Source organism: Aricia agestis, chromosome 12 (genome assembly GCF_905147365.1).
Source record: "Aricia agestis chromosome 12, ilAriAges1.1, whole genome shotgun sequence".
Lineage (NCBI taxonomy): Eukaryota > Metazoa > Arthropoda > Insecta > Lepidoptera > Lycaenidae > Aricia > Aricia agestis.
In genome coordinates, this window is record NC_056417.1 from 13,359,385 (window position 1) to 13,381,007 (window position 21,623).

Consider the following 21,623-nt stretch of genomic DNA (forward strand, 5'->3'; position numbering starts at 1 on the left):
ATAGTTCATATTCACAGTAAAATAAACAAACAACCTGTCTTTATCATAATATTGTCATACAAACGATTATGTACTTTGCATATTAACCCTATAACCCTACAAGCTTCATTGGGGTAAAACTGGCCTTGTTTACGATACGTTATACCCCGTACTCGGTATTGCACTACAAACAGAAAGGTCCTTCACAGACGATAAGTGAGTCGGCCCTAATGAAGGGAAACGCGAACAAAAGCGTTTTGATGTTCGCGCCCGTTTCCACACAAAACGGGAGAATTTTAACATATCTTCCTTTCGTGGAATTTAACTTCCCTTGGCCTCATTTGGTTTAAAACGAAGCTCATCACGGTTGGTTTTAGATTGTATCTTTTGTATTTGCATTTTTACTTTAACTTTCATTAAAACACTGCACGATTATATTTTATTTGGAACACAAAATAGAATACATCCCATATAGTACCATAAACAATGTAAAAACTTATTGTTAGACTATGTTCCTAAGTATGTGAACGTTACACAATATGATATTAATAATACCTCCCACATCGGTTTCGGTGACGGTGGCTGATTTCATTAAAACCAGGCCAGCTACGCAGGAGTATTTTTATAGTGCCCAAGTGTCCGTGCAGTACACAAGAGCACTCTCTATTCCTTTCACTCTCATAACCCAGTGGAACGGACGACCGAAACGACTGGCGAGAGATCCCTGCACCTGTGCAGGACCAACTTTACATGCCCATCCGACGCATGGATCATCTTACTTGTCTGACAATCAGATGACCGGCCTGCATTGTCCTAACCAAACTTGGAAATAACTTGTTTCCAATGCGGGAATCGAAATCACGACCTCCGAGAGTCGAGAGCGACGCTCTAAGCCACTGGACCACGGAGGCGTCACATGATATTAAGCAGCACTAATAACTAATAATATTCCTAAAAGAACACACTTAATGATAAAACCCTCTGAACAATAAAAAATACATTCTGTGTATGCAGACTACTTTAAGTTATAATGTGTTTTGTCGTTGTCTGTTAAGCCACTTTTTAACGTAACGGATACAAACTCGAATATTTACACTAGTAAGGACGTGTATAATTATTATGTTGCTGTTGAAGAAACTACAAATATTGATGATCAACATTTTTTGTAACTTTTAACGAGATGATGATAGTAGCATTAAATTACTTTTCGATTTATTTACAACACAAATAAAACCGCACCAAGCGATTGCCATTAAAAATCACTGTGCAAGAAAAACTTCGCCGAGCTTAAAAGAATTCTGCCTTTGAGCTTTAAGTAGATGCAGTTTTTAATTATATTGCAGGTTAATGCGTTAAGTTCTATTATTGGAATAGTTTTATTTAACTCAACTCAAACTCAAAAATTTGAAAAAGTTGTTTAACGTTGGAGCATCATGTTGTTTGATTATGTTGTTTGACTATGTTGTTTAATATGAGGGAGTACTATGTTGATTATTATGATTGTTGAATCAAGTATTTATCAATAATTTTAGTGGCCCCGTACGATTTTTTACGCCGGTTCTTCTCGCCGGTTTAGTTCCCGAATTGGTAGTAGATCAACAAGTAAGACAATTCTGAAAACATTTGTTTAATATGTTTTTAGAAGTAAATTATTACTAGTAATGAGTTTTTATACTTTGTAAGTATTTTATAGCGATAATTTTTGGAAAAGTAAAATGTCAGAGGCAGAATAAAATATCACACGAGTCGCAACCCTGGGTTTTGGACAAATATTTAATTTATTACCCTATATCATTATAATACTTTATAGAGGGTGTAACAACACTAAATAATAATACTTTAGGGTATGTATCTCCTTTAGAGTTCCCAGTATTGAGTTGACTGTGAAAAGCAGCGCTGACTGAGTAACAATTTTTTTAACTTTTGTATGGGAAAATCCGCGACTCAGGGGCGCTTCCCATACAAATCACAAAATAGTTGCTCTTTCAACGCTGCTACTTTCACAGTGAACTCTATAATATAGTTAAGGGACACATATAAGGCTGTATACTTATCATGTATACACCCTAAAGTATAGTTTTGTTACACCTTACCATCTTTGGTCGCTTTTATAATTTGCCCTTTGAAAAATCTATTACGACAATATTTATAAATTCTTCATTTTCAAACAATCTGAAATTGAAATCTAACATCTATCGTACGAACAAAATAATATTTTCCATGCATATTCCGCAAACAATGAAATATGTTATGCAATATATTCAATTATATTATTGTGTTTGGAATACAATAGATTTGCATAAAAATAACTATTTGATATGGATGGAATCGATTTTGTGTAACCACTTACATCGACCCGAAAACGTAGAGTAAGCCAGCTGGGGCTAACCAGACCCCATGTGTTATCAAGTGTCACTTGTCTAGTGCTAGTGCTAGCTAGTGTCAAGCTCACGTGGATAACATAGTATATTTGGCATCTTGAATAAGTACTTGACATTACAGAGAAAGAAATTGACATTACAGAGAAAGAAATTGACATTACAGAGAAAGAAATTGACATTACAGAGAAGAAATTCAATAAAGCAAATTACTATGCATCGCAATTCGCAATGCATAGTACGTCAAGATCTGATAGGACGTTTACATGTGTGTTTCCTTTTTATTTCGAGAGTTTGTTCATTGGTTTAAAGAGGTTCATCCCTTATAATTTAATATACAACCCAAAGTAGGTATACAACTATGTTATTAAAAATGTAATCTGCTTTTTGCCGCTCGCACAAAGCGATGAAATGAAGGAATCATTTAACCCTAAAACATCAACGCTGGCCGGCAAATGACCCGTTCGAACAAAAAGCGGGTCAAGCCACGATTTCATACACGACACATTTCACAAGGAGCCATCTCGAGTGGCCTGAAATACGAGGGTCGGGATATAAAACGAATTGGACCGGCCAACAATAGCTTGAAATATTGCTACGGGGCCGTTTAACAATTTTAAAAGTTTTCCACCAAATGCGTGGGGCTTTTATCTTTTATTTTACGTCAACTTTTTCGGTTTTAATCGAGATATTTTACTGGAAATGTTACCGAAAAGGTTTTACTGTTGTTGAAAATTAATATTGGTGTAGTTCCAGCTAAGTTCCTGCTTACACTTTAACCTCCATTGTAATAAAAATATTTACACAATGTAGTGTAACAAAGTCTTTGTATGTCGACTCTTATATTTTAATGTGCCAGATAAGCACGTATATAGCAATTCGATGTGCAAAATTATATAGATACGTGGCTTTTAACCATCATAACTAATTTAAATTATAGAGAACATACTGTAAACCGCTTAATCTTTGCACTCAAATACTATTATATAAAAACAAGCTGTCCCGGCAATGTTGTTTTGCCATATAAAGTATTTCGCCCATAATAATAATATTTTATTGAAGTGACTAAATAAGATGGCACCACACCACCACTGATTTTTACCAAATTTAACGGAGGAGTACGGTAACTAACATTGTGATACGAGAATTTTATATATATAGTATTTCCTGGAAACTGTGATCGAAGTAATAATATAAATAATATGTTCGACTAAAACATATTATTATTATAAATATGCTCAGCTTAGCCTGTCAGAACCCAGCAGCCGGGGCCATATTTAATCTTGACGTTTTACATGGAATCGAAGCTGAAATTGTAGACAGGAGGGCTCCGCGGGTACTTAATATTACGCCCCTCCTCGCCCCCCTCACCGCCCTCGACGGTGGGGAAGCGAGGGAGGAAAGTTGGGGTGGCGTTTGATACATGCTCATAATATTGTGACATAATTCATCCCAAGTTTGGATACATTATTTATCATTATTATTTAATACGTGGGAGAGCCATGCTTCGGCACGAATGGGCCGACTTGACCAGAGAAATACCACGTTCTCACAGAAAAAGTTCGCCGAGTGAGTGAGTTTACCGGAGGCCCAACTCCCTTCCCTGTCCTCCCCTATTCCCTTCCCTTCCCATCCCTATCCTCCCCTATTACCCTACTATTCCCTCTTAAAAGGCCGGCCTTCACCTGCAGCTCTTCTAATGCTGCGGGTGTCCATGGGCGACGGAAGTTGATTTCCATCAGGTGACCAGTTTGCTCGTTTATTTCATAAAAAAAAACATTATTGCTATTAATAGCAAACTTTCATTACATTCTACAGATTTTTGAGACAACGCTTGAAAAATATAGTAACAGAATACTAAATAGTTACAACGTAAATTAATTATAGTAGTTTAAGAGCCCAATCAATACAAATATAAGTACTGACATAAAATCATTCGACCTGCTTCTCTCCAAAACTCATTTATCGCGCGGTAGCCGTTAATTTTTTTGGAATAAAAAGTATCCTGTGTACTCATTTCAAAATGAGTTCAGTAATTTGAGCGTAAAGAAGTAACAGACAGGCAGTCAGACAGAAACACTTTCGCATTTGTAATATTTTATATTAGTATGTATTTAGAATAATTTATTATTATTGAAAATTAACTTCTATCTATAATAATATTATGTTACATACTGTGTAGTCTGTTGATGGTAAAATCTTCACAGTTATCTAATAAATATTCTCTAAATCAGTGGTCCTCAACCTTTTTTTCAAACGGGCCACAAACATGTTTTAGTCTTGGTGTCGCGGGCCGCAACAAAAATTTTTGGGGTAAAAAGTAACGTTCTTAAAAATGAATGATTTAAAAGTGGAACAAATTTCACGACGGGCGTGAATTTCAAAATGGTTTAAAATCATGGGGGCCATAAATAAAGTCCTGGCGGGCCGCAGGTTGAGGGTAGCTGCTCTAAAGGTTTTTTTTATGAACAAAGTTAATAAGAAATAATTTAGGCTCGTTAACTTATAAATGTGTAAATTCAATTTGCAAGTCGTTAAAGTAACGTTTATTTAATTTCGAGGCAAAAAAATATTCTTATTCCAGTTGAAACTTTCTATAAAGACACACAATGCCAAGATAAAAGAATACCAAGTGAAATTTCTTTAAGTGTTTTGTTTCATTAATTTTGATAATAATTTATAAGAAACTAATGGTATAACTTATGATACTTTTTCCGGAATAAAAATTTATCTTCCTCCTTTTTCGGGACTTCTTAACAAGTTGTATGTAATTCGGTCCGGAGGTTTGAGCATGAAGGTTACAGACAGACAGCCATGGACATCGTCATGACGATATCCGTTTATCGTGTGGAACCGCACATTCTCTTTGATCTTTTGATTCGTATTTATATGAAGTAAATGAATAAGATAGCGCCAAGCTTTTGAAATCAATTTGTTGCCGATATACAATAATTCTTCTAAGAAATTCAAGAACACTCACATAATTTATTTAATTATACTAGTATTGGATCCGACCGTAAAATCCTGCAGGAATCGTTTTTTTCGATCAAATATATTTTATAATAATCTTTAGAACATATAGAATGGATTAATGTTGGGTTGCCTTGTCAAAAGTAGCCGCAAGTACCTTTAATTAAGTTTAATGTTCATGAGATAAATGCATAAATTGGCATTTTTTCAGTAAATTTTACATCATTTGAAAGAAAATGACGTGACAAAATAAGGTATAAATGGTTGCCAGCTCTAAGTCGGCCGCAACCTAGGGTTGCCAGCCCGTAAACAGACATAGTTCTTCATCAAAATTGAAGCTTCGATTTTTTTAATAATTTTGGTACAAAATTAAAGTTTTACGCATTTTGTACATGAATATCCATGGTTACCAGTTGCACGATAGCCGCAAACTGGGGTTGCCATCACTTTTGTATATGACAAATGTTCGGGCCTACAATTATTATGCCTAGCTGGATTTTTGAGGACGTCGAGAACCCACAGGATTGCTATTTTTATTTAACAGGCGTTTTTATTTTTATGCGTAGTGTCCTGTCATTCCTCAATGTCATTCCTTCTTAGTTCTTACTTTTCTATTGAATTTCATTTTACTCAATTAGAAGTACTTGCGGCTACTTTTAACAAGGCAACCCAACATTGATCCATTCTATACGTTCTAAAGATTATTTTAAAATATATTTGATCGAAAAAAACGATTCCTGCAGAATTTTACGGTCGGATCTTAGGATATAAGTATAAGCCTACAATATTCTAACACATATAATAGACCTTTCCCAGTACTGAGCACAAATATCACACATAATTCTTAATAATTCGGGCTCAGAATCCGTCGCCCGGCAACCACAGAGAATGTGATACGTCATACGAGATATAGCGACTAGCGGCCTTTGTGAATACGACACATGTATCTGATATACTTATTGTATATCTGGTAATACCAGCTAATATACAGGAATACATAGATATGGTTTTATACTTATGCAACGTGACACCGTACACTTAATAATAAATATAATATATTTAACACTGCGATTATCAATTTAATTATCAGTACTTTACTTAGTGTAGTGACTTTATTTTTGTTACATAGCTGTACTTACGCTATGTAACAAAAATAAAGTATGAGAATTGCTTACGCTGGTTCTTTTCGTCGCTAGTTCACGACTCGGTGTTAGGCGCCGTAGTCACGATGTTCAAAAAGTGTATTTATAATACCTATTTTGAATAAAAACATATTTTATTCATACTTACCTCGTACAAGGTCTACTTTGTTAATAGACTGAGGCTAGGTTCGTTCCCTCTTCCGCTAGTTAGATTTTAATTTTAATAAATTTGTTATTATTTTAGTCAATGATATAATAATAAAAAACTCAAAGCAGATATGTTACTACCGCGCGCGTTGTGAAGCTTCAAATACGACCCAATTGGGCCGTCTTTTATTTAGTCTGTCTCTTTTATGTAAATGGCATTTCGAATCTTTTGTTTCACTTATCTGTCCAATTTGTCAATGTTGTTCGGAAGAGATTTAAGCCGGAAAATAGTATGAACGTAACAGATCTGTATAAGTAGAATATCATTGATTTTAGTCATCTTTTATTTATCTCTATAAATTTATTGTCCCTGTCCGGGCACAGGTGACAACTTGTCTTTGTCTGGCATATTCAAAACGCCACACAATAGATAAAGACAACGGACATTAAATTATTATGTGTTGCTGAGGAATATAATATATAAAAACTGTAATGTTTTGTTACGCTTTTTACATAACAGTTGGCCTCGATTTTGTAAACACTTTTTAATATTCGGTATTGTCAGGAATTCGGGACAAGGGTTTAACGGGAAAGTTTGGAAGGCTATACGGAAAAGTTTCAATCCCCATGACCGTGCGAAGTGGCGGCCATTTTTTCATGAAAACTAAGTTTTTTCCCAAAGGATACATTTTCTAGGTTAGTGTGTTAGATTATTTAGAATACACTCAGAATACTTAGAATACAATAGAAGAGAAAATGATTTATTTGATCAACTTTTTTAAACACAATATGTACTATCAGACAAGTTGATTCCTATGCAAATCGGGGACATAAGTGGTTTGGTTGCGCTACGTCAAACCCAGCTGACAGATCACAATTAACATTGAATTGACATATTCGACCAAATAACGTTGGTCTGTCAATTGCATAGGAATCAACTTCCTCGATGGTACAAGAAAAATATGTAAAATGGGCGGTCTTCCTGCTAAAGGCAGTTTCTTTGAGATAACCTTGCAGACTTCATATATGACTATACATTATTATTTACTGCCTTTTTATCTGTGTAATAAATTTTATTTTGATTTTTGTGGACAAGGTAGCAAGCCCACATCATCCTCAAAAAAAAATCTGTCAAAGTGGCAGACTGACCGAGTACACCAGTTCGTTCGGTCGGAAGTTCTTCCTTAGTTCTAACTTACTCTCCCACAAAAATTGAACAAAATAGACAATAGTCTAAGATATAACACTCGAGGCGACAACTGCCAGATCTAAAAAATTGCGTGCCACAAAACACTTCGTACAGGCGACAACACACAGTTTTATGTTTGAAACTTATCACCAAGTAACAAGGCCTGAAAGTGGTTATTTACATTTGTCGTCGACTGTACAGTATACAGCCTTATCTCTGTCTCATTCGTTTAAATTAACATACAAATGCATATGGGCGTGAAGTAACGTCGGCAAAACACTCTGATTGTCAGTTATTCTGTCCGCTGCCGTGGCGTGCTGAATTACTTGTGGAAAATTACAATTTAACACTATAGTGCTATTTAACATTACCATGTTAATTATGTAAATAAAATAAGGGGGCAAATGAGCAAACGGGTCACCTGATGGAAAGCAATTTCCGTCACCATGGACACTCGTAGCATTAGAAGAGCTGCAGGTGCGTTGCCTGCCTTTTAAGAGGGAATAGGGTAATAGGGGAGGGTAGGGAAGGGAATAGGGGAGAGTAGGGAAGGAAGTAGGGGCGGGTAGGGAAGGGAAAAGGGTAGGGGATTGGGCCTCCGGTAAACTCACTCACTCGGCGAAACACAGCGCAAGCGCTGTTTCACGCTTTGGTATTTCTCCGGTCGAGCCGGCCCATTCGTGCCGAAGCATGGCTCTCCCACATGTTTTTAAATTAAATGAATTAATGTCCAGTTTCCAAACTCTTGTGTCAGTAGTTTATTTATTTATTTATTCACCAACAGAATCACATTTAACAAAATACAAAATAACACAGCACAGTTTTTATGGATGAAATGTGTTCCAACAAAAGGTGAAATACAACATGAAATATTGTGAATGAAATGAGTATTATATTAATTAAACAATATTATGTTTAAAATATATAGTAGGAGACAAGGAAAAATAAAATTGAAAAAAGAAACAATAACTTCTTATAAACTAAATAAAAACATAGTTTTAACGCTATATAGTTTTAATATATAGTTTATATATTAAAAACATGACTTGTTTAGTAGTTAATAGTAATTTAACGTCAGCCAATTAGACATAAAAATGTTTAGAATATGACTAACAAATCGCTAAATGATAACGATTCCTTAATTATTTTTTTATTTCTAACCTTGCTTCCGCTAACGACATTACAGAAGGCAACTTGACTAAATGTCCCGTATGTTAATCTCACATTTCCATTAATTTCATTGAGACGAGCAGATCCGCTCTGAGCCGTATCAACAATCTAATGAGGTTTCAAGCTCATGCTCGTAGCATTACGTAGCACTTCCACGATTGCTACGCCGTAGCACTTCTACAGGAGCTACGGCGTAGCACATCTGTTAGTGCTACGCCGTAGCAATCATGACGTAGCCGAAAAGCGGTACCGATTTACTGGAAATAATAGTTTGTCGTTAAATGAAATGCTCCAGTTGATGGTTAAAATGGAATTTACATATAAATAGTAATGAATTTAAAAAATCAACTTGGAAATAACATGTTTCCAACGCGGCATTCGAACCCACGGCCTCCGGAGTCGAGAGAGACACCACTTAATAATACAATACAATACAATACAATAACACTTTATTGCACACCAAAAAAATACAAAATAAAATCATTTTACATATGACAGCATATACTGATGATGCACAAAAGGCGAACTTATTGCTAACAAGCAATCTCTTCCAGTCAACCTTTTGCTTATCGGATTGTCTAAAAGAGATTGCAAATATCGTGTAGGTGTACAAAACTAATAAACAGAGAAAAGTTTACTTAATTAACAATTAACTTGAAAAACAATAATAATAATAAAAGTAGCAACAAATTTATGTCTTATTTAAGAAATGGTGTCTTAACTTATTTTTAAAAATATTAATCGTATCAGCGCGACGAATTTCCAGTGGCAGTGAGTTCCAAAGTACTGCAGCACGAACAGTAAAGGATTTGGAAAATAGGGAAGAGGAATGGGAGGGGATTTCAAGGGTCAGATTGTTAGAAGAGCGTAACGATAGTTGGTGGGTGTCACGTAGGAAATTAAAGCGTTTTTTTAAGTATAAAGGTGTGGAAGGGTCAAACAGGATATTATAAAGGAGTGAAAGAGTGTGAGTGTCACGTCGGGATCGAATAGGAAGCCAGCAAAGCTTTCTGCGGAATTCCGAAACATGGTCATATTTCCGTAATCCAAAAATAAATCTAATGCAAACGTTTTGAAGTCTTTCCAGTTTATCTAGTAGCTCTTCTGTTAAATCGATAAAACAAACATCAGCATAGTCCAATATAGGTAACAGTATTGTGTGCGCCAGAGCAATCTTCGTAGAGATTGGCAGAAAGTTACCAAGTATACGGAGAGATGCATTAGCCCGAAAAACTTTACAGCTAAGAGCATCAATGTGAGGCTTCCATGATAAGTTAACGTCAAATGTGACTCCTAAATTTTTAACGCTATCCACAAAAGGAATCGGGGAGCCATCGAAGCTCAGTATGGGAAGTTCCTGCCAAATTATTCGGGAGCGAAGCTTTGGACTGCCAATAATAATAGCTTGGCTCTTGCTGGGGTTAACACTTATACCAAATGATTTGCACCAGCTGGCTAAGTAGTGGAGGTCTTTATTGACGCGATCAACAGCCTCCTTCAGATCCTCGATGAGAGAGTGCGTGTATACCTGGAGGTCGTCAGCATAAAGATGATAGGATGATGTTAAGCGGCAACTGATCGAATTAATAAATATGGCGAATAATAAAGGAGAGAGTACACCTCCCTGTGGTACACCAGCGAATAGGTCAATCCAAGAAGAAAAGCTGTCATCGCTGCGAATACGCTGTCTGCGGCCCCTTAGATAGCTGTCGAACCATTTTATAACACACGGAGAAACGTTTAGTATTTTCAAAGCGGCAAGTAATATGTCAACATCAACTGTTCCAAAAGCATTTGTGAAATCAAGAAGGGTTAGGATGGTTAAGAGACGTTTATCCATATTATTGCGTATGTCCTCTGATATATTTAGCAAGGCCGTGGTTGTGCTATGACCTGAACGAAAACCGGATTGATAGGGATTAAGGAGATTGTTAGTACATAGGAAACGGTTAAGTTGATTGTAAATTAAACGCTCGAAAACTTTGGACAGGAAGGGAAGGATGGATATAGGACGGAAGTCCGTAAAAACGGAAGGGTTAGACTTTTTTGGGATAAGAATAACATCTGCATCCTTCCACATAGAAGGGAAGGTGCAAGTACGGATGGAGGTATTAAAGATACAGGTTATCGGAAAAATTAAAGAGTCGAGGATTGGAATAATCATTTTTCGTCCAATGCTATCACAACCTGCGGCATCAGAATCAATAGATTTAATCGCACGCTTTGTATCGTCTATAGTAACGTCATTGAAGGTGAACATAGGGACATCGTGGACAGGTGTATTGGATAAAGACTGAAGTGTATTGCCCTTTGTTGCGCTGTCAAAGGAAGGAGGAGATGAAAAATGACGGATGGCTGCGTCAAGGTCCAGGTTGGTCAGTGGAGAGCTGGTGCTATTTTTACCTATACCAAGTGACCTCAGAAAACGCCAAACGCGTGAGGGATCTTTTTCTTCTATAACAGCCTTATGATAATATCGCCGCCGAGCATCCCTGCATGCTTTGTTGCAACGATTACGAATGAGACGATATGTTTCCTTATTTGCATCAGACGGTTCCTTCCTGAATTTAAGTCTTGCGTTATTTCGTTTTTGCTGCAAAGATTTGATCTCCTCCGTTAGCCAAGGCGCTGGGCGATGCCGAATTTTAATGGGTTGAACTGGAGCATGAGTGTCATACAACCGCATTATTGTGCTATTTAATAAGCTCACTTGCTGATCTACAGATTGAGCTGCTAGAAGTAAGGACCAGTCTACATGCTGTGCATCCTCCTGTAGCATTGCAAGATTAATCTTAGAAAAGTTACGTTGCATGACCATTTTTGATTTACGCTTGGGAGGGCATATGCAAAGAGACGCATAGATCAGATCATGGTAAGAGAAATCAATAGCATTGCATTGACCATGCTTTTCAATTGCACAAGAGGAAGAAACCAGTATAAGGTCAAGAAGTGAGGGTTCGCAATTGGGAAAGAAATGCGTAGCGGACGATGGTAAAATTTGCAGATTTGCTGCAGTGGCAATGGATCTAAGTCTTGACGCCCGCCAGTCATTTTTTATGAGGCATGTATTAAAATCGCCCATTATTAAGACTTTGTCGTATACAGGGATTAACTTGTCAGTAATGTTCTCTAACTCTGCAAAATAATTAATCTGAAGCGAGGGACTGTAAAACACTCCTAGAAGGGATTTGGTATTTGCAAGGGTGACTTCGATAAACAAGTACTCGGGTCCATTTTCGGGCTGTGGAGAAGTTAGAGCAACATTATAAGGTATGTTGGACTGCAGATAGATGGCAACACCACCGCCCGTTCTGCTAGAACGGTCATGTCGGATTAAGGTATACCCCGGCAGTGAAAACAATACGGATGGATGACACGACTTAAACCATGTTTCGGACACTAAAATAGCGTGTATATTTTGATTATAAAAGGAAGAGGCAAATTCATTATAGTGTCCTGGAATGCTTTGGGCATTAATATGAGTCACGTTAAACTTTTTGGAAAGATTTGCGAAAGTGGACGAAAGAGTTTCAGTAAGAGAGGGAATACTTTGGAAACTGTCGTTACTGGATAAACTCTGGAACTCTTCAGAACTGGATTCAAAGCTATCGCTCAGATTAATATTATTTGCTACTGCCATTGAGTAAATAATAATAAGTATAAAAAATAAAATAAAATACACAAAGAAAGCTACTAAGACTAAAACTATATTGTATTCTAAATTAATATAAAAATCTACTAAGTACATATTACCATCACCGACAAAAAGAAAAAGAATGATTTGGATGAAAACAAATAAAATCAAATAACAATAGTACAAACAAGAACATCACCAATACTAAAGCACCACAACTCAAAGGCAACTAAAAGCATAATAATTAAATAAAAATAAAAAATATTACAAAACAAAAAATAATAAAAATCAACCTTATTAGGTATAACACATTACTGTTGATCAATATAATATAAAGTACATAATATTAACTGATCAGGAATATTAATATTTAAATGAAGGCGTATGATCGTATCACAAACAACAGTATATATTAAGTCTATGCAAACAACCCTCAAGCCAATGCCATCGTGATTACCAACAAAAATAAAAAAAACTTCAAATGTCATGACTGGTCATGACAGTGATCGACTTGTCAGTTGTTGTCAGTGTCAAAACTCAAATGTCGTATACCTATTTCAATGTGTTGGAGCTTTCAAAATCAAAATAAAAGTTTTTAAACATACCTTGGGTAAATGGAAACACAAAAATTGGACTTAAGATGCAAACAGCTAGAGAGTATGATACTAATAATGTGATATATAACTAAAAGGCGTTATTTCTTCTGCTTTCTTGCACGAGTTACATTTGTCTTGTCAAGTGGGAGTTGTTTCGAAGTCGACGGTACAGCAATACCTGAGTTAGGGACTTGGTCGAGTTCAGTCAATTGCTCCACTCGATGCCGGTTTCCCTCGTGGTCAAGTACATAAATGTAGCCGTCACGGGACCATGTCTTTGAAATTCCAAACCGCTTTCTGGCTTCAAGAAAGACTGCATGACGAGGCTTGGTTAGATACTCGGACTGCGTAACACCAGAACCCTTCAACTTGGTTTTGGAAAACCAAACCCGATCACGAACAGTCTTATTTGAGAATTTTATTAGTAAGGGCCTGGGTTTACTACTCATACGTCCCAACCGATGGCATTGACTAATGCAGGAACTATCAAAGTTTGGTACCTGAAGTTTGGTGCTGATGAGGTCAACAGCCTTACCACTTGCATCTTCTGTCTTCTCTTCTGGCACTCCGTGAAAAAGAAGAGTCTTACGGCGCCTATACAATTCTTGGCGTTCGGCTTCCCTACCAAGTAACAGTATTTGCTGCTGGATGGTAGTCAAGGCAGAGAGTATGAATGTCCTGAATGATTTAAAATCTTCTGGAAGGGCTGGAGAGATCTGTGCTGTTGCTGATGCTTTCTGTAGTTCAGCTTGGAAGGAATCCATAGTTTTGTGGAAGGCTTCGGATAGAGAGTTAAGTGTCTCCTTAACTGACTCCATAATTTTGTAGTGAATTACCGGAACTTATAAAGGAATTTAGTGCCGGCGATGTGTAAATTAAAGAGGTTTGTAAATTGACATTAAATTTGATTTATATTTAATAAAAGAATATTTAATTTAAACTTAGATGTAAAATTGCGTATTCACTGTTTGGCACCTACCCTCACTCACTCACTCACTCAATAATAATAATACATCAATAAAATATATACATGATACTCGTATGAATTGTATAGTACAAGTAAGTTAGGTATAAAAGTGGAGATGAAGGTTTGAATTTCAGATTCAGTATAATTTGAAATGAAACTTGACATGCACATTACAGGGGTAATTCACAAGTGACGTCAGCGTGTTATCTCATTCCGGACGGAATTGGGACATTCCGGAACGGAGCAACTTCAGAGCGGAGTTAGAATACAGAAGTAACTTCAAGAATGCACGACACGTAACCTAAATTAACTTTATCTATAACGTAGCACCGTGTGGAATACAGATGATATTATAATTTATAATTGGGTAAAATAAAGTTTTTTAGGTTACGTCAAATTCATTTTAATACCTAACGAAAGAACACGGGAGAACAAAGGGAGTTACAGGGGACATGGGACATCTAGGTTATTACTTAATATGTTTGTCTGTTATTGACGACCTCTGTGGCTCAGTTAGTGGGCTGTTGCCGGGGGTCGCGGCTTCGAATCCCGCCGAGGTAATAAAAGTTTTCAAAGTTCCTGGGTCATGGATGGTGTATTAAATATGTGTATAATATAATAAAAATATATGTATAGCATAAAAGTATCAAATATATTTCCGTTGTCTGGTACCCGTAACACAAGTCCTTCAGGTCGGGGCCAGACTGACGTGGTGTGAAGCGTCAATAGATATTATTATTATTATTAAAACTTTTAGTTATCTCACTTAATTATTTTAAATAAAATAATGCATTTGTTGCTTTAGATTAAACACCAATTACTGCTATCCATTATTATTCTTAATCAAAATTTTGCTCGTCGTGCCATGAAGATGAAATTCATTTTATTGAGTTTTGTTTGTTATTTATAGCTTTTGGGCCAATATGATCAACTTTTTGTTCGACACCTTTATTACTTTCTACCAAAGATTCACATAAAATGGGAACGGGATATTCATATTAATTGATTTTTCACATGATATGGATATATTATATTACGTTAGTTTTAATAAAAAAAAACTCCGAAGGAGGACTTTTATCGCTCTGATTGTACATCGTATTATTAGTTATTACCAATATCTTTTGTTCACAACAAGTTGAAGATAAATAAGAAAGTAAATATTATCAACAAGCATTTTTCGACGGAAAAAATAAGAAGCAGCAATCTCTACAATTGTTATAGCACGTATGTTTGTGTCACGGAGTTTCCCTTACGTAACGTAATATTGGGGCGCCGCAAACCGCTGATTGTGTTACAGTATTCACAGTTATTTTACCTTAGAACTTGCGAAATTCGCTCTTATTTCGTTGGCATACGGTTTTAAGCTATCTCAGCTGGGGCCGGAAGGTGCACCTTCCGCTCCTATCATTTCAACACCAAATGACAGCGCCATATCTATAGGGAAGTATACTTGAACGGTTACTAGAGAATACGCTTGTAGATTTTGCTTGCAGCTTCATTGCGCAATATATATATATATAGTACGAGTAGATACTTCTAGTTTTCAGTTCTATTTTAAACAGCGTATTAACTTCATATAAAAGCTTGCTATCACGAATAAAAGGCTAAAACTGTACTTCCTAGTTCCCTCTACGTAATCCAAAGCCTAGAGAGACCAACTTTGTTTGTTTGTATGAGGACTTCCGGACTTAGTAGAAAACTAGTTTGATATAGCTCTCTCAGTGCAGTATAAACTTACATATACCGACTTGGAATATAATATTACGGTGGTTAGTACCCTTAAAATAAGAACTTAATTTTCTTTTTTAATACACGTTAAACAAGCCTAATTACTTTATAAAGTTCCACTTAAGAAAAAATATTTCATGCAACAATAATTTGTTAATGGTTGTAAACCTTTTCCTTAAATGAAAGAACCTTTGGATTAAAAAGTCTTCACTTAACTCAACACTCACATTATGTCGGTGGTAACTTAATTGATAATCATTTTTTAAATTAAGGATTAACCAACACAAATTATTAACATCATAAGCTCAAAGAGTAAGAATTCTTACTGTAATTAAGTTATTTGAGCATGACAAATATAACATCACAGACCCAAATAACTTGATTACAGGTAAAGAAAACATAAAAAGTGAATCATAATAATGAAGTTATCAGTTGTAATTAGTGAAAATTGGAAACGCCCGAATTGATTATGTACTTGTCCGGCTTCCGGCTTTCATCCACCTTCCAATTATATGATGAAACCATTCAATCTATAATTAAAAGTGATGTTTCAAAAGATGTAATGCCTTCTTTCACCTTGCCCATTATATTATCAGACAAATTGAGGCAGAGGACCTACGTTGTTTGGTCGGGTGGTGTTAATTTAATGTGGTCAGTGTATAATTTCTGTACTTTAACCGTTGATTGGCTTGAGTTGTCATTACCCGATTAAATTAAGTAGGTACGTGATCATTCTACAAGTGAAAATACTTAAATAATAGCTCCCACACCGGTTTCGGTGACGGTGGCCGGTTTCATTGAAACCAGGCCAGCTACGCAGGAGTAATTTTATAGTGCCCAAGTGTGTGCGCAGTACACAAGAGCACTCTCTATTCCTTTACTCTCATAACCCAGTGGGACGGAAGACCGACACGACCGGCGAGAGATCAGGCGCGGGACCGACTTTTTACATGCCCATCCGACGCATGGATCATTTTACTCGTCAGACAATCAGGTGATCAGCGTGCACTGTCCTAACCAAACTTGGAGATAACATGTTTCCAACGCGGGAATCGAACCCACGACCTCCGAATCAAGAGCCGCGCTCTATACCACTAGACCACGGAGGCGTGAAAATACTTTAGAGTGTATAATATATGTGTCCCTTATATGGGGTTAACTGTGAAACTAGCAAAATTTTTTTGTGATTTGTAGAGGCAGGTCCACGTCATGAATTTTTCTATACCAAGGTGGAAAAAAAAGTTACAAAGAGTAACAGCGCTGCTAATTTCACAGCGAACTCTATATAGGAAACCAATACACACTTTTAGTATTATCACTTAGTTTTGTTACACCATGTATAAAGCAACTTGTCTGATACGACTTATTTACTTTTAATGATAACAAAATTGAGAACTGTTTATTCTCTTTTTAAGAAAATGTTGTTCATTTCTTTCATTTACTTAATCTTGTTTACCAAAATGCTCTAATGACTTTGATCCTCTTAACGAATTTAATTAAAATCACTTGAGGAGATTAGGTGAAAATTATGCGTTCCAGGAAATAAGCGTTTGCCGTTACGGAGTACTCGTTAAGTCAAAACAGTTATTATATAAAAATAAAATTTTAGACTGTCTTAAGATTTGACGACCTCTGTGGCTCAGTGGTGAGCGCGTTGGTAGCTCAAGCCGGGGGTCGCGGTTCAAATCCCGCTGACGGAACAAAAAGTTTTCAATGTTCCCGGGTCTGGATGTGTATTAAATATGTGTATGATATAATAAAAATCTTAAATGTATGTATAGTATAAAAGTATTAAATATATTTCCGTTGTCTGGTACCGGTAACACAAGTCCTTCAGGTACTTAGCACGGGGCCAGACTGACGTGGTGTGAAGCGTCCATAGATATTAAGATAGAAGGACCTGTTGCGTAGTGTGATCCATACTTCCATACCATATACTTATACTATATAATATATACTATACTATAATATTATAAACGCGAAAGTGTGTCAGTCTGTCTGTCTGTCTGTCTGTTACCTCTTCACGCCCAAACCGCTGAACCGATTTTGCTGAAATTTAGTATGGAGATACTTTGAGTCCCGGGAAAGGACATCGGATACTTTTTATCCCGAAAAAATGTACGATTCCCGCGCATTAAACTAATTTTGGCGCAACGGCGTTGCGGGTGTCATCTAGTCTTTTAATAAAGTTACTTTAAAGATTATAATAATAATAATAATATCTATGGACGCTTCACACCACGTCAGTCTGGCCCCGTGGTAAGTACCTGAAGGACTTGTGTTACGGGTACCAGACAACGAAAATATATTTAATACTTGTATACTATTACGACTAAGGTCATACTTTTTATAGAACTCTATAGAATTTAATATTGATTCTGACTACCTTATTTTTACGCATGCTTTGTGCTTTGCAATGATAAAATTAAGGTTACCAATTTATTAAACGTATTTTAAATAAAAAAGGTGATTATTATAAACAAGATCATTGAGAAAATATTGTAAGTCTGTATGATTTCTACGTGCCGTACCTAACGTCGGCCATTTTGTTTCAGTGGCGGTGGCAAACGACAGCGAGTATACCGCGCACGTCGGCCGCTGGACAGAGTGCGTTGCCGGTGACCTCGACCATGTCAACTCCGTCGACAGGTAACTATATGTTGTACAATAAAAAAGCAGAAGTCTAGTTATAGTGAGAGTGAGTGTTCTTGAGATACAGCCTGGAGACAGACAGACAGACGTACAGACATCGAAGTCTTAGCAAAAGTGTCCCGTTTTTACCCTTTGGGTACCTTAAAAAGACTTTGATCAAAGCCACTCATTATATATCACAAATCTCCGTTGAGTCGTTGGACTCAGTGTTGTGATTAACGATGGAAATGGGAGGATAACGACGACGTCATATTATGCTTCGGTTGAAACAAACCAAGATTTTTTATTGCTTCTTTATAGAATCGTCGACCAAAATGTATGGAATTGACATAAGACGAGTCGAACATTAACGTCATATTAACGAACGCTTATGTCAATTCCATACATTTTGATCGGCGATTCTATAATGAAGCGAAAACGAAAAAGTTTCGGCTAAATGGCCTGATATATTATTATCTACTTTAACTTTCTATTTCATAAATACCCAGAGATCGCAGAAACCGATAAAGTATCTCGCACAACAATAAAATAAAGTGAAGAGTGGAAACATAGCTAGAAATTCCTGAAGTAAAAGTTCGACCGATCAATTCAATAGTTCATTCAAGCTTTGACTCTTACAGTTTTTGCATCGAATTGGATTCGTTGGCAAACTTAAAAAGAATAAGAATCGTTGATTTTCCTTTAAATTCAGTGGTTTTTAAGACTTTTAACAAGAACATTATTGTAAAGACGATCGATTAGTTTGCACTGAATAGGTTGCAATACTACTCGTACTTACTAGCCTGGTTTTAATTCAATGTTACTTAAAGTGTTCCCTCACCGCAAGCATTCACTTGTGATGTAACATTATAGATTAGTTTTTGAGCATTACGTTACACATCTAATGTAACATTAAAGATTCGACTTTGAGCAGTACTTTACAATACTATCTCCCAGACTAACGAGCATTCGCGTATAATGTAACATTCGATTTCGAGCATTCCATAGCTAGTTGATGTTACAAGTTGTATCAAGATATTACACACTTTATCATTGTATAATATATTGTTACGTGCTAGGGTTCGAAGGATTTGGAGAGAAAGACCTACTGACTCTCTTGAAGACTTTATTCACTAAGTCTAGTTCACACAAGCACACACTAGGTCACAACACTTAGCACTAAGTCCAAACACTAATCACTAGGTCCAATCACTAAGCACTATCGCTGCCCTAGGTCGTAGCCAAGTCGCAGGTTTCACTGGTTCACTCACTATTGATCACTTGTTGTCACTCCGAAGTCGCCTTGATGATCGCTCGAACCGAACTGAACTGCCGGGCCGTCTACCTGCGGCTTTTTATATGGCGAGGCGAATTCCAGAAAGTTCCCGATTCACGTAAACAAGTATGGAAACTTCCTAGGAGGCTCGAGCATGTACCACCTAGCGCCATCTAGTTTCGAGTAGGGGATTTATGTATAGTGTGTCCCTTGATCAGTTTCGCTAATTTGCCGCTAGATGGCTCTGTGTGTCCGTAACAATATTTAGTGTACAAGGTGCGTATTGTAATGCTTGGTTTTGTATCATTACAATTGTGCAGTGTAATGCTCGACTCTATAACGTTACATTACAAGCAAATGCTTCCGGTGAGAGGGCACCTTTAGATATATAGAGTACGGGAAAGTACATAAATAGTTTATCCCCGAGTTTTGGTTCCTATATACATCTATGTATTCTTAAATTCGTAACATTAATGAATATCGGATATGAAATGTATGGTAAATTTTTAATATGTTACGGTTACTTTACATACTCTATTCTCAAGTTTCCTGACAGCACTAAGCCCTTCGCAACATAAAGTGTGTGATGATTGATGAATATTCTGTGCTAAACGTGTGATGTGTTGCAGGCACACGCAGCAGCCCGACACGGACTCGCTGGTGCACACGCCGCGGCTCGGCCTGCAGCGCCGCCAGGTGCAGTGCAGACATAAGGATGGACGGTTCGTCGAGGCCATGTAAGTAACTAAAAATTTTAGTCAAAAAACGACGGTAAAAACTGTATTTCAATATCTTCCTGTTTATATTTTGTGTATGTACGAGTTATATAATATGTTGACTGCATCTACGATGATTTTATCGTAACGCTAAAAACACAAAACGGGAAAGATAAGTTTTTGTTGTGCACAAAATGTAATAGAAAATGTAATAGTAAAGTATATAAAAATAAGTCGGGTTTTCCTTCCTGACGCTATAACTCCAGAACGCACGAACCGATTTCCACGATTTTGCATTCGTTGGATAGGTCTCGGGCTCCGTGAGGTCTATAGAAAAAAATCAGAAAAAACTTCTAGAGAAAAGCAAGAAAACAGGGAAAATCCTTTTATGGCAAAACAACGTTTGCCGGGACAGCTAGTATTTAATAGATACGACAATATTATTGTTAATAAAATTTCTTGTCAATTAAAGAATCCAAAAGGATTTAATGTTTCTGTAGTCCTCGGAAAAAAGATTTCAGTTGGTCAAAAAGCCAGTTTATTATTTAGAACGATTATATTTGGCAGTGTAAAGAAAAATTGTAGTACGTAATCATATTTTAATTTTTACTCCTAATAATTACTTGTTAATACTTGCAAATCGTGAGTGATCCTTAACTCACAGCAACCCGTGGGATAAAAAGGTTTTGTGTTTACGCAAACAAACTTTTTAATCATATTAAAATGTAATTCCGTTGTTTGGTCACACGTACGTGTATCTCGGACCGCTGTAACTGGGTCAGTCATATTGATCGATTGACTGTGACAAGCTAATATCCGTTTACCGCCATTTTTCTCGTTATATTCCGCGAGTAAGATGTTGCGATTTACCTTTCTATTTTCAACGTTTAAATGGATGTTACTTCTAAGCGATTGCTTTTAAATGTTTGTTTACTTGGTATTTTCTTGACTTTATTTCAGTAGTGATGCAGTGCTTTCTTTACAACTTAGGTAAAGAAAAACTAGACGATATAATTTTGTTGCACTAAAATTTGTTTGCCTGCGAACCGTACATTTTTTCAGTTTTAAAACGTATGTCCTCTCGGGGGACTTGAAAGTGA

The 21,623-nt window shown here is 36.5% G+C and overlaps 1 protein-coding gene across 1 annotated transcript in view; it reads left to right on the forward strand.

Moving 5' to 3' along the window:
* Positions 1 to 21,623, forward strand: part of LOC121732782 (thrombospondin type-1 domain-containing protein 7A-like) — a 103,573-nt gene that overhangs the window by 57,079 nt on the left and 24,871 nt on the right. The window contains exons 3-4 of the mRNA XM_042122757.1: positions 18,456 to 18,549; positions 20,437 to 20,544. Coding sequence (XP_041978691.1) covers positions 18,456 to 18,549; positions 20,437 to 20,544 — 202 coding nt within the window. The remainder of the gene's footprint in view (positions 1 to 18,455; positions 18,550 to 20,436; positions 20,545 to 21,623) is intronic.